This window comes from Geospiza fortis, unplaced genomic scaffold (genome assembly GCF_000277835.1).
Source record: "Geospiza fortis unplaced genomic scaffold, GeoFor_1.0 scaffold590, whole genome shotgun sequence".
Taxonomy (NCBI): domain Eukaryota; kingdom Metazoa; phylum Chordata; class Aves; order Passeriformes; family Thraupidae; genus Geospiza; species Geospiza fortis.
Genome location: NW_005054402.1, coordinates 895,644 through 910,345, shown reverse-complemented (window position 1 = coordinate 910,345; position 14,702 = coordinate 895,644). Strand labels below are relative to the sequence as shown.

General features: G+C 42.7%; 1 protein-coding gene across 1 annotated transcript; it reads left to right on the top strand.

The window, feature by feature from the left end:
* Window positions 1–7: 7 nt before the first annotated feature.
* Window positions 8–3,949, top strand: FADD (Fas associated via death domain). Its single transcript, XM_005426110.3, has 2 exons — window positions 8–462; window positions 1,381–3,949. Exons 1-2 carry the CDS (start codon window positions 84–86, stop codon window positions 1,665–1,667), a joined length of 666 nt encoding a protein of 221 aa, XP_005426167.2. The 5' UTR covers window positions 8–83; the 3' UTR covers window positions 1,668–3,949.
* Window positions 3,950–14,702: the final 10,753 nt, after the last annotated feature.

Here is a 14,702-nt window from a genome sequence, read left to right as displayed (position 1 = left end):
GGGTCGGGTCGGGTCGGGTCGGTACCGTCCCGTCGCTCCGGTGTCTCCCCGTGTTCCCGGGAGGTCACCCTGCGCAAACAGGAATGGATTTGCTCTCCGGAGGGCTGGGACAGGACGCGGAAGTCCCCCCCGCGCGGCCTGTGCCGGGCGCGGGCCCCGGCGCCGTGGATCGTTTCCTGAGCCTGCTGCTCTCCATCTCCTCGGGCCTGTCGGCCGCGGAGGTGACCTCCATGAAGTTCCTCTGCCGCAACATAATCAAAAAGGGAAAGCGTGAGACGCTGCGAGTCGGCCTGGAGCTCTTCAGCATCCTGATGGAGCAGCAGGTGATCGCGCCCGACAAGCTGGGGTTCCTGAAGGGGCTGCTGCGGGACATCAGCAGGGGCGACCTGCTGGCACTGGTGGAGCAGTTCGAACAGGGGGAACTTCAGGCCCCCGAGGATCAGCCGGATGAGCATGAAAAACGTAGGTGGATTATTATATAGAGAGAGGTTTTTTTATATAGTTATATCCCCGTGTGAAAAACGCCAATCGCTTGTTTTTAAAATTTTAAAAGTTTAATAGTAATAAAATGGTTGTAAGAATAGTAATACAATTAGAGTAATAATAATTTGGACAATTTGAATTAGGACAATACGAGACAGTAGAGACAGAGTTACGGACGTCCGGGTACCTTTTTTTGGGCAGCACGAGCCCGAAAAGGGATACACATTAACAGAGGATTAACCCTTAAAAGCAATAGCCTGTTGCATATTCATACACTTCATACATGATGCATAAATTCCATTCAAACACAGGATTCTGTCTGGTCATCATCAGCTTCTTCCTCTGAATCCTAACAGCGCCTTCAAGGCGGGAAGAAATTCATTTCTTCTGATAAGAGGGCAATAAATTATTTTTTTCTGTAACATTCAGGTGTCCTGTGGCTGCTATCTCGCTGTGAGTCCTTTCTTTAAAAAAAAGAACCCTACATAGCACAGTTTCTATTTTAACATTTTTTATAACCTAAAACTATATTTAACACGCTACTTAAGAGAATTAATACAGCATAACTTATTAACACAACACATATAATATTAATTTTAATATTTGTGAAAAGCCAATCATAAAATATGCATTTTTCACACCCGCATATATGGCTCCCCAGCAACCCCAGTAAATGTGTACACAGTCATCTTTTGGGGTGGAACTCCCCCCCCCCCCCCCCCTTTTTTATCTTACTTTTATCTTTTGGGATTCCAAGTCTGTCCAGTGGCTTCTGTAGAACTCTCAGTATGTGCAGTGCAACAGGCATTTTGCTGAAATAGAACCAATAACTTCTAAACGTTTTCTGGAGTTTCTTAGTAACTGCATGGCTAACTTGATGTGCTTCTGCTGTTTCAGGTCTCCTGAAGGTAGCTTTTGATGTCATTCGTGCCAATGTTGGGAGGGATTGGAAGAAGCTGATGCGAGAGCTGGGGCTGCCAGAGGTGAAGCTGGACAAGGTAGAGGCAGCCTATCGATATGACCTGGAGGAAATGGTTTTCCAGGCACTTCGGGAGTGGCAGAAGTGGAAGGGGAAGGATGCAAAGGTGGCTGACTTAATAAAAGCCCTCCAGGGCTGCAACCTGAGATTGGTGGCAGACTGGGTTGAAGAGAAGATCTCACAGGTGAACAGTGGAACCAAATGAAAACAGTGTAAAGCTATGAATGAAAAAAGTCAGAGTGCCTTTTTCTCTTCTGGACCAAAATAATTATCACTGGCTGCTTATCATGCCATTTATTTATGTGCCTTAATAAGTTAATTTGTGCTCAGGTGAAACAGACATGGAAACAGATGCCTTTCAGAGAGCACTTTGTAGTTTGATGCTTATTTCAAGATATTTTAACTTTCACAAGATCTGAACTCCCATTTTATAGAAATTCTCACACTTTTGTTCTGCCACTCACCTGAAAAGATTTGCTTTGCTGCAGACACTTTTCAGATGCATCTCCACTGGAAATACATCCATGGGACACTTCTGAAACAACTGGAATTTAAAATCTCATGGAGAGGTTGGATTTTTTTTTTTATAATGGCCTATTATAAATACAATGTGAAAGGGAGGAGTAAAGCTTTCAGCTGGGTGCTGGCTTTTCTTTTGGAGTAGCAAAAAATTATCTTGGGAAATTTATCAAATATACTTGCTCTCCATGAAAGTATCTTAAGACAACTGTAACCTCAGACTGCAGTGCAAGAGGGACACTAAATAATGTGGTGGCTTTCTTGGGAAAAACGTGCCTGGATTTGAAATGGAAGTCAAATGTCTGCCCCAAGTGCCTTCAGCATCCTGAAGTTCTCCTTAAACTATCCAAGAGAAGATGTTCACAGCAGCCTCTTTCCAAAGCTGGGGATGCTTTGGAGCTTTTTGCTGGGCATCCTTGCGTGGCCTCTGCCACAGAGACTGCTCGTGTGTGCTGGAAGGTGTGAGCCACTCTCAGGGGGAGCAGGATTCACCAGCCTCTGTCAGATGCAGCTCTCAGCTTTCATCTGGAACAACCTTCAGCCAGTGGCCTTCACACCTGACTTACAGCTGGAGAAATTGCACAGTTGCACTGTGCAGGATGTGCAGGGCTGTGGAGACCTCCGGGGGGAGAATCCCATGAAACCACTACTGCTTGAACAGCTGTAGGATCCTGTGTTTCTGCAGACATCTCCCAAGTGCCTGTCCAGATACTGGAAGGGGTTTTATTGCTGCTGCACCTGTGGGATTTCAGCTCTTGCCAAGCTGTTTTTATGTGGTGCCATTGCCGTGAAGGCCGGGTGTCAGCACATAACCTGTCACTGCTCTGCAGAAACATTGTAACACTGATAATTTTCATTGCTCATGGTGCCTTTTGCTCCAACAGTGAGGCTTGAATACTTTATTGTACTTAGTGGAAACTGTAAGTCATTTTAAGTTTACATGACAGAAAAATCATTTCAGTCAGGGGTTTTTTCCCCTTGAATGATTCTTTTCCACATTCCTAGAAGGGCCCCAGGCCAGGCTGGATGGGACTTGGAGCAACCTGGTCTAGTGGAAGGAGTCATCGGTTGGAACTGGATGATCTTTTAGGTGTCCCCCCCTGCCCAAACCATTGTGTGCTGATTCTCAGTATCTTTCCAATTTGGTATATTTAGTATCACTGGTTGTATCCAAGCAAAGGAGTTGCCGCCTGTCTACCTTTTGGAGAAGTTCTTATTCCCTTTACTTGTATCAATTGCCAATTCCAGGCTCCCAGGAGGAGGTGCTGAGCTGCAGCTGAGTGACAAGCTCAGGTGTTTTGGAGATTTTTGTTTTATAGGCATCAGGAGTATGCATTCTGCAGTAAATAAAGAAAAGGATTGCTCCAGCAGCTTTTTCTTCCTGCCTCTGAGCAATCCCTGGGAGCAGAGGAGTGGAAGTGAGCAGGATGTTAGGTGAGTGCTCAAACATCTCCAAGTCCAATCTCTGCTGAAGTGCTTTTCTTATCCACTTTTAATAAGCCTTCTGCTTCACCAAGGAGATTTATGTGGAATAGGAAGAGTATACTGCCAATGCATACAGCCAGGATATTTTGTGAATCAGTTGGAATAACCTGTTGGTTGTAGCCAAGCACTCACAAGAAATATTTTGCTTCAGGAGGTAAAAACCTCTTGTTTCTCTAAGGATTTTGTGCATCCTTTTACTGTGTCTGAAAGCAGTGACCTAGACTGCATCCATCTGTGCCATACTTCAGGGCCAATTAAGATCGTTTTTATGAGATATTCAAATGTTGATTATGTCCCTTTTTATTGGGAAGAGGGATAAAGGGTGCAATTTGTAAGGGAGTGTTTTCTGATCCAGTTGACAATCTTATTTTCAAATTAAACGCCTTGAACGCATATGCATATTTTTTACAACTTGAATTAAGATTTTATATTGTATAATTCTGTGTACATTTCATTAAAAATAATTCTTAAAAAAAACCAAAATAAATGGAACGGGGTTTTTTTCCTGTTTGATGGGATTGCTGTCTGCAGTAAGATCTCTGGCTGGGAGAAAGTGGATGTTAAGGACACTCTGAAAGCAAGGAGTGGTGCTAAACAGGCATTGTGTTACCTGTGCCCTTCCCGGGGCATTAAAGACAAAAAGCAAAGTGTTTTGTCATTGAGCTTCTCAGAAGTGCTAAACAGGCTGCAGTTTGCCAGCAGCAGCAACATTTGCATGCTGTCACTCAGGGAGGTGTAAGGAAAAAAAGATTCCCTGCCAGCCCTCAGGAGCCCAGACTCGAGTGCCAGTGTGCCTGGGACAGAGGCTGCCTGTGGGTAGGCTTCCTTCTCTTCTGCTCTGCTAGCCATGCTGTGCTAAGGATGTTATGTTTGGTTTATAATTAATTAAAAGCCTGGCTTCTGGTTTAGTCTAAGCTCGGTCAAGCTTTTAGAGGACGTGTTCAGAACGAATTGACAGAGGCTTGGGTGCTCTGTGGAGTGTCAGCCTGCACTTAAAGCTGTGAGTGAATAAGACAAATAACTTAATTGCCCATTTTATCAAATCCTTTAGGATGCTCTGCAAGAGTATCTGCCTGTGAGGAATTACTCAAACCTTTTTCCTCTTGGTCTCATGAGAGTAATCTTTCCTCACAGCCTTGAGAAAACAGCACATCAAAACACGTGGAGAGTTAAAAGTGCCATCTCATGAGAATTCTCATCTCGGAGGATTGTTTTTCCATGTCACTCCTCAGTCCCTTTCAGCACTTGCTTGCCATTGCCTATGATTTTTGAAGATATCAATTATAATCACATATTGAGGTGGTTTCCTTTTTTTAAATTGCATTATTTTCATTACTGAGTTAAAAGACGTTTTCTACACTATTAATTAAAAATCCTCTTCCACAAATTGGTTGTTGTGAACATTTCAAATACAATGCTTTGGTTTCCTTTTCTCCATTCTCCACACTCAGGCAGCTGCATTTCCTCCAGCCTTTGTTTCATTCCTAAAATAATTGTCTCCTTTCTGAAATCTAATTGCTTCATTTAATTGTTTAATGGAGGAAGCTTAATAACAGACTGTGTCTCCAAGCTCTCTGTGGCGCTCAGCATGTTCTTAATTCAGGCTTTTTGTCTGAGTATCTTTCAATTCAAATTTATTTCTAATCATACCTTGTGCCCTTCTTCTTCTAGCACAAATATTTTTCTAGGTTGTCTTTCCTCTTTGATTTATTGCTTTTCTCTGCCAGTGTTTTGGTTAAAAAAAAATTGAGAGAAGTTAGCTCACTGTTTCTACCATAAAAATAGGAATTGTGGGGGTGAGCTGAGTTTAGGGGAAGGAGTTATGAGGAGAGGTTCAGAAACTTTTGGAGAATCTGTGTTTCAATAAAAACTGTCACAGCTGAGGATTGCTTCACAGGAGTGGGGTGTGTTGCAATTGTGGGTTCAGGGAGAGAAGGAAGCAGGGCTTTACTCAGCTGCTGGGAAAGGCAGAGTCATGCAGCTCTCTCGTGGGAATCTGCGTGGAACCAACTCTTAATCATTAAAAAGTCCCGTCCACAGACCCATTCCTGCCCCTGCCTCATTCCTGAGAGCATTACACATGCCTCTCTTAAAGCAGGCTGAAGTGAAAACAACAGGCTTGTTCTTGTGCAACGTGATGTAATAGACACCATTGAAATCCCTGAAGCTGGCCATCCAGGTTGAGTTTAGATTCAGTGATTTCTCTGACTTGATGGGTTTTGGGAGCTGAAAGCCTTTTCCAAGTGCTGTGTGTGCTTGTTCCTGTGTGGATGGTGGCTGAGCTCTCCTTTCTTTGGGTTTCTGGTGCTGTGTTGGTGCAGGTCACAGAGCTCCAGGCAGCTCTCCCAGCGATCAGCTCCTGCAGCAAAGTGCAGGGGTTTGTGTGTGTTCTCTACTCGATAAAAAATAACAACTCTAAGGGAGCTCTTGAGGCATCTCTGGAACAATGTAATAAAACAGTGCCTTTGCTACGGAAAGCAGCTTAATGTCAACTTTGTATCTCTGCTGAGTGCTTCAAAAAGCTGTCAGACTGGTATTTTTTATTTACTACATAATGTTCAAGCCTTGAGAGCAGGCGCCGGTGCTGTGTGAAGTTACACAGATATAAAACTGGACCATTGTCATGGGAAATGTAAAAAACACCCAACTGGGATTTTCTGTGAGTGAACCTGGCTTTGGAGAACTTCTGCAGAGAGCAATCATCTTGCCATTAAAAATGCTCATGATTTTTAAAATTATTTCTTCTCTATTTCTTAATTCTCCTAATCCTAATGATCGCAGCAGGAGTATTGACTTTAAGGAAATTATTTGCAGAATTTAATCTGAGCTGTTCTGAGCAGGTCTAACTTCTAAAAGGATTGTACCAGCTATTCTGCAAGCATGCACACCACCTGTGGCAAAAGGGAAGTACAAAGTTTAAATTTCTTTACAAAGGTCGGTGAGTTTTGTAGGCAAACCTGGCACTAGATTTCACTGACAGTGAGCGTATAAAGTGTGAGAAAGGCTTGACATAAAAATGAAACTATAGAACTGTTCTTGCCATTAATGTCTGTATGTGAATAACTGAGCTAAATCTTATCTTTGTTTCCCTCCCAGTCATCTCCTGAGAGGTGCTTTCTGTCACTCCCAGGCAAATTGCCAAGTTTTGAACAGAAATTGCGGAGAAAATGTGAATTAAAAGGGCGCAGCACTGGCAGGTCTGTGCCTCACATCCCACATTGTTTAATTTATGTTCTGCTCAGCGTAAGCACAATTTATTCACAGCTTCTTGGCTGTGAAATCCCTAACGTGGGAAAGCCGGGATAGCCTGAATTCCCCCCAAAGCCAGGGTTGCCATGGCAATCCGAGTGCACGGCAGTCCACAGGGCATGTGGCTGCAGCACTGCTCCTGGCCATCCAGCCCAGCCAGCCCTCAGTGCTGGGGAGCTCTCACCAACTGTGGGATTTGCTGCACTCTCCACTCTGACCATGTCAGGAATCCAAAATGCGAGGGCAGGAGTGGAAATGAAACTTCTTGGTGAATTCCCTCAGTTCCACTTCTCCCTGGAACGAGACATGTGAGAGAGCAGGGCTAAATATTAATTTTTTTTTTAATTTTTATTTTGTCCTCAGCACCAGTTTAGCATATAGTGCTTCCATTTCTGTTTCCAGCTGGAATGGTAAAGCTGAAGCTTGTGTGTGTCACTGCATGTTTGTGCATGAAGCAGCTAATATATATGCAGATGAATTAAAACTAATTAAAGTCAGCAAAGTGCACATTTCCAGCTAACGGCTGCATGCAGCTCTGTTACATGGCACCTAATTAAGTTATTCACTGTGGACCTGCTCATCCAATTTTCTGTAAACCATGTTCTACTTTTTACAGAAAAAGGGGGAAAAAACCCAAAAAACCAACTTCATGTGAAAAAACTTATGTCTGAATCTTTAAATCAGAATGTCAAATTCCACATCTGGCCCGTGAATTTTCAGGGCTATTAAATGTTGAACTGTCTTTTAGAGGACTGTGTTTATAAGGCACTTCACCTCATGCAGTGGTTTTTTCCCTTAATTCCTGAAATGTCATGCTTAAAGGTCTCCAGCCCTGACTGACTGAACCTTTTCTCACATGACTCAGTGGCTGAGGAAGAATTTAAACCCCTTATTTTCACATCAGAGCTGAGCAAGAGGCAACCCCACACCCTAGGCTTTGATGGTAAGAGTAATTCTGTGGAGGGGACCCTTTTTTCCCCACCCTGCATCCAGTTAATAAATATCCTGGGGGATAAAGGTACCTAGCCAAGGTTCCAAATAATCCCTGAGCTCCTCAGGATATGGAACCGATGCCTGTGCTCCCTCCAGCCCCTGGGGATAACTAAAAGCAGCTGGAACATTGTATAAGCTACCCTGATCATGATTTTCTCCCTAGGAATATCTCCTCCTTCCACCTAATTTGCCTTAAAGTGGGAATGGAGGCGGGAATTCTCATCAGAGACAGAAATCCTCAGCTCTGGAAATTCCTGATTCTTCCCTAATCACTTCCACTGGATAAGATGCTGAGTGGTGTGAAAGGACCAGATCATTTTTCAGCTTGAAAGCCAAAGGCAGATTTGACTCCTGTGAATTAAGGTTTACAGATGTGTCTAGACCAACAGACTCAGAGAAGATGCCATCACACAGCTACTTAACCAAATTTAATGTCAACCAACACCTTTGAAAATCCAGAGTTTGCTTTACACACAATGCTTGTCTATATCCTATGTTAGTATTATCACTGGTTTGTGGTTTATTACTATTAGGTTTGATGGAATTTACGTTGAACTGACTTTTTTTGAAGGTGATTTCTTTACTAATGGGTGATTCAAATAGGCTTGAGGTAGGTCTTCTGCCAGAAGGGGCCTCACCAGCAAGTCTGATGTCTGTTCCTCAGGTCTGGCTTGTGGGGAGCTCAATTTGTTTTGTGAGGGCTGAGGAGTTCCCACAGGCTAATTCAGAGGAATTAGAGAAGGAATTATAGAGAAATCAGATCCCAGTATCTTTTATTTAAAGGGTACCTGGAGTGCCCCATAGGCTTGTCCCATTTTCTCCTTTAAAAGGTTACTTTCATCCCTTATCTCCTTCCCACAAACTCATCCCCCAACTCCTCATTAAATGCTGAATAATTCCAACACTCAGGCCTGAGGGAGGACAAACCCTTGTTTTCTTGGTGGTTTGAAGAGGACTCTGACAGTTCTTGAATCACCCCTGGTAATTCAGCCAGCCTGTTCCAGTGGTTTCTCATGCATTCAAATAGGGTTTGACATCCTCATCTGGGGAAAAATGGGCACAGATGGAATTGCCATGGTACCTGTAAGCAGGTCAGGGAGTGTCCTGGCTCTGCAACATTAGCATGTCAGATGTCACAGCAGCAGCGGCAGCTTTCTGGTTTTGTTATTGGTTTTTTTTTCCCCATGCAAAGAGAAGGAATGGGGGAGCTGCAGGCCACAGGGAGCTGCCAGCTTCTCTCAGTGGTGTATTTTGGTACTACAAAGGTGGCATTATTAAAGGCAGACAAAAAAAGCCTCTAAATCATGCAAGCAAAGTGAACCCCAGGAGCTGAAAAACCCTTCCTTTGTGCATTCAGAAACCTTGCTATGACCTAGCTGGTGTCTGGATACAGAGGCTTTTCTGCAGCATTTTGGCTGTAATTGAGACATGCTATCTCCATGAGCATTGAAAACTGGGAGCCAGGAATCATCCCATTGCTGTTGCTAAACATTCTGACCTTGACAGGAGGAAACAACCCAATCCAGCAAAGCATTACTGGATTTGACAGATAAAAATTTAAATTATCACTGTTTTGGCTGGCATAAAATTTGATTATTCTGTTTACAGCAAAAATTTGGTACTGCAAAAATATTTGTTATATCACTTGTGCCTTCATATTCCTTTATTTGCTGAATATCCATGGGTATGTGGCAGCTAAATGCTGAATATTCATGCAAGGAACATCACTGTTTGTACATGGCTCAAAGATATATTAAAATCAAACTGGTGCCATATTATTTGGGTGAAAGGAAACTGCACATTTAATTACAGGAGAGAAAGAAAGTATTGGACATGAAAATTATGTGTCTCCCAAATCCTCATGTGCTTGTGTGTGTGTGTATCCACATATCTGTGTGTGTATAGTGCGTGTTTCCTTATGCATACACACACACCCCTCCGTAAAGTTATTTGATACAATCTGGAAAACAAGATTTTCTTGACAGGGCTATTTCTCAATACTCCTTCTCCAACTTCTGTCTGTCCCTTATATGCTCTGCACTGCATCTGTAAGGAAATATATCCCTATGGCAATCTCCAAGAGCAGCCAAATTCTGGTAGAAACAAATGTGGTGTTTCTGGGCCAGCTTATTAATAAAAAGTACAAATTCAGAGCCATCTGCTGCATCTCCAGGGTCAGCCAGAGCAGGAGTGATTTTGAGCCACTGTTTTATTCTTACAGGTTTAAATGCAAGAATTGGCTTAAATCCTGGTGTACACTAGAACAGTTTCTGTGATTTTCAGCATTTTCCTTCAGTCTAGTGTTTTGGGTCAACACAAAACCTGTGATGCTGAAATTAACCTTCTGTTCTCTTCCCTGTTCCTTCTGCTTTTGCGGGCAGCAGCTGCAGACACTGAGGAAATTATCTAACAGAAAAAAAAAATCAGAAATTTTACGTGGCCAAAGTAAAAGGAGTTCTGCTAGTGCTTTTCCAGTGCCCTAAATGATTCCAGCACCAGGCAGCTGAGTCCCCGCCACTTCAGTCTGCGGCTTCACAGGTAAAAAGTACAAAGAGCAAGTTAGTGCCAAGTTCCTCGATGGCTTTTGTGGTGAGGGCAGCACTTCACCAGACTGAAACTGCCAGATTAATCTCACCTTGGCTAGACTTAATATTTCCCATTTGTGCATAAAGAAATGCTAATGATTCCTGGAAGTTTTATGCATTGTAATTTAAAGTTGTTTGAGAGACAAAGGGAAGGTGTTGTTTGCATTTGGGGGAGGACCTGACCTTTGTTTGGAGAGCTGGATGATTGATTGTAGCACAAAAGGAAAAGGTGAGGAGTGTTCTTGTAGCTCTTTGTGCAAAAGCTGAAGTGTGTTGAGGGAGCTTAACTCGCAGACCTAAGCTAGAACCACCTCCTGAGTCAATCTTTCTGTTGACTCTTTTAGATGTGGATTACAATGCAAACAGATGTGTGGTCAAAGGGTCTTTAATATGAACTGTGTTCAGGAGAACAGGGAATTTAGCTTCAAAATAAATCAGTTCCCCTGCTTGTTATGGCACAGATGAATAATATCAGGGCTGCAGATTTCTGCTATTATGAGTTATTCCCTTTTATATCTTGCACATGTTATTCTCACTTCGTTTAAGGATTAGTGTAAGACAATGACAAGGTTTGTTCAGCTGTTGTCCACCTTCCTAGAAATGATGATTCCTAACCAAGAGCAGGGAGAGGACAACCTTTCACAGTTTTTTCTCTTGTCTTTTGGTTTTTTTCCAAGTTACACATCATGTCACCTTACCTGCAGCAGCTAGATAGTAAATGACTTTTTATTTAGTAACAGCCAACCTTAATTAATTGTAATTTGACAAAAGCTGTGTAAATACCTCTGTGCAAAGGAACAAGCATTCAGGCAAACAGAAAATGGGAAAAGGAGCACTAGAGTGACTAAGAGTGTTATCTCACACAAGGCAGGGACAAACCTTTTGTTGGGAGCTGAGTCAAAAACATGTGGAGACCTCAATGGCAGCTGGGGACACACTGGATGAAACCTCAGGTGCAGATAAAGGCATTCCTGAAAGGAGCCTGAACTCAGAGTGACCCATGGGGATGGATTGAGCAGCACAAGCTGCACACACAAAGCCTGACTCCAGCTGGAGGAGGCAGTATGAGATGACCATAAGGTTTACAGAGGGTGTTTCTGTGCAGAGGGAAGGTAAATTGGGCCAGATTAGTAACAGACACTCTGCCAGCCAAGAAAGGATGCTAGGCTGCACTGTGCTTTTAGTCATTATTAAAATAACAGATGGTTCTGTAAGGACTTAGCATCTGTAAACTATTAATCTCAAAACTAGGATATCATAGCAGAACTAAAATTAAAATTTCAGACAGAAATCCTAAAACTCCCTTACTTTAGGGCACTGTGAGTCCAGCAGTAGGGATAACCCATATGAGCAAGGCTGTGCAAAGGCAGCTTCTGCTTCTGTTGGCATTAGAGAGGATCCTGCCTTCTCCATGAGGATCTCCTCTCCACAGCATGTCTCACCCAGCCCATGTGCTGTGTGCTCTGGGTTCATGGATTTGCAGGCAATTTGCTCAAAGTTATGGTGTTTTCTTCAAAAGCTAAAGATGACACCACTCACAACACAGGGATAATACTGGGTAAGGATAGGCCAATATAGAAGCAAGTGGGTAAGGAATTTACTTAAAAAAAAGCCCCATTTTCTATATTTCCATTATTTTTCTTGATATTTGTTTCAAGTTGACTTGAGCACTGTTCCCAAAGGTCTTGGGTTTTTTCCCACTGGCGAATGTAGAGCTGCTTTTTCTGAAGTATTGTCTGTTTTCCCTGAAGGTTTTCTTCTGACTCTGATTGCTTTAAAATGTCACTCTGCTGCTTCAGGCTGCTGGTAGGTGGTCTGAGCTGAGTGGTTACCATTAGCTGGCTTATACCTATACTCATTTTCTGTGTCAGATCCTAACCTAGTAACCTTCTTCTCCAAATGCCAAAGGTGAGATTTAGTCTGAAATGACCTGGTTGTCTAGGCACAATTGCTACTAGTTAGAACAAGAAATAATATTGGGAACTGAACTTTGACAGCACTTTAATACACCATATCTATTGGCAAACATTTTCATCTGAGCCTTAGGCTCACCTTGAAACTGGAGATATTTTTTTGCCAAACACACTGTTGCCATTGCAAGTGTCCACAGTTTTTATAATCTTTATCTGTTGCAGTTTGCTTTATGACTTCATTTTGAGGCCATCTTGGTTTTTAGTCACCATCTCAGCTAATTCATTTTAGCAAATTAATATTCCTAGTAAATACTGTGAAGACAGTGGGGAGTTTTAAAATGGTGAAAATAAACATTTTAACTCATGCATAAACTGGTGATTCACTGAAAGTGTTATTTACATTTTCATTTGCCTGTAAGCTGAAGCTGGTTGCACAAAAGTCCTTCAGCCTTGTCACACACATATGATTTGGGACTAATACCTTCCCAACATTATTATCTTCACACACACAGGTTAATGCTTCAATTCAGTGTGCATCTGAATAATGAAGGTGGTGATTGCTGCAAACAATTTCATGCAGGCAATGTGCATGTAATGAAAGGTATGTTATCACTTGAAATCTAGTCAGGTAAGGATTAAAAATAGGCTTAAGTACTATTTGAGGTCTCTTTATTTTTCAAATGCTTTTATCTACTTTACTACTCTACTAATAGTAGAGGACACTGAGTACATAGAAATTGTGATCCACTTTGCTTAGTGCCTACTCCAAAGCCACTTGAAACAGCAGGAGCCTTTGCATAGCAGACAAAGCAGAAAAAAAATCCTTTTTTTTTTCCTTCAAACACTGATTTACAGGAACAGAAATGTTACTTCACATGCAAATCCTTTTTGTTTTCCTGTAGCTGGACTATTTATAAAGTTTATTAAATATATTATTAAAATAATGCAATAATTTTATTTTTTTCTCTTACCAGGTGTCAAAACGTTCTAAAAGCTGAAGTCTCAATATTGAAGTGATCCAGGTAGAACCTAATGGAGAGGAGAGGAGAGGAGAGGAGAGGAGAGGAGAGGAGAGGAGAGGAGAGGAGCTCAGTGTCTGTAGACTTCACGCTGCAATCAACCTAGCTTTATACAGACAGGTATTACAATGCTGTTATGAAAATAACAGCATTATTTTCTCTTGGAATGAAGACAGGCTGAGGGATTTGGGACTGCTCATCCTGGAGAAGAAAAGGCTCTGGGGAGACCTTAGAGCCCCTCCAGTACCTAAAAGGCCTCCAAGGGAGATGGAGAGAGACTTTGGGCAAGGGCATGGAATGACAAGGGGGAATGGCCTTAAGCTGGAGGAGGGTGGGTTTAGATTACATATAAGAAATAAATTCTTTGCTGAGAGGGTGATAAGGCACTGGCATGGGTTGCCCAGAGAGGTTATGGACTCCCCACCCCTGGAGGTGTTCAAGACCAGGCTTGGAGCAGCCTTGGATAGTGGAAGGTAGGTAGGGAGGGTTGGAACTGGATCATCTTTAAGGTCCCTTCTGACCCAAACCATTCTGTGTTTCTGTGATTCTCTACCCTGAGAGGCTGCCATGGCTCTGAAGCTCTAGGCTTCAGTCTTGCAAATCCAGTAATTGAATTGCAGACCAGTTAAAATTACTGAGACAGACAAACCGTGGGCTGCTAAATCCACAGCAATGAAGCCAGGACCAGCCCTGCTCATTTCTGTGGACAACCACATCCATTTCCCTTGCTTTCCTACAGCAACAAGCTGTGCTGATCCCACACGTATCCAACACCCCGGTTCATCTCATGCTGCTTTAGACATCCGAGCACAGCTCCCACAGCAAGAGTCCAGCTGCCCTGGGCTCCCTCTGGAGCCAATGGGAACAGACAGGCACCTGGAGCAGGTGATTCATGGACCACACCAAAGGTCTGAATCACTCCTCCCATGGAGTGGCTCTCTTGCTCCACTGATTACAGAGGCAAGCCAGGGTAAATGGGTTCATGCTGTAGGTGGTCAGCCAGGTGGAATGTATCCAGACCTGCTCTAGGCAGGCAGGAGCTGCATTATCACAGCTGGTTCTGAATCCTTCAGTTTCTTCTTCCAATATTATTTACAGCTACATGACACAAATATAGCCTTTCCAAAAATATTATCTTTTTTAAAATGTTTAACTAAATAATGTGCAGCTCTATTGCCCTGAACTTGCAACTGAATGCACTTTTAGCTTGATACCTTTCATTATAGCTATAAACTTTTGGAAGACGTGTTGAAATCAGTCTACACTGAGGGAATGTACTATGTTTGAATTGGATATTAGGGGTGTACTTCATTTCTGATTGAAATAAATGATACCTGGCTTTAGAAATTCTTTCTAGCTCAAGGGGATTTCTGCTGCTGTAAATCCATACAGAAAAGACAGCAGGTGCAGTAATTCTGAACTGCAGATTGCACAACTGAAGCCGAAACTAAGCTGAAAGCCTTGTTGAGTTCAGCAG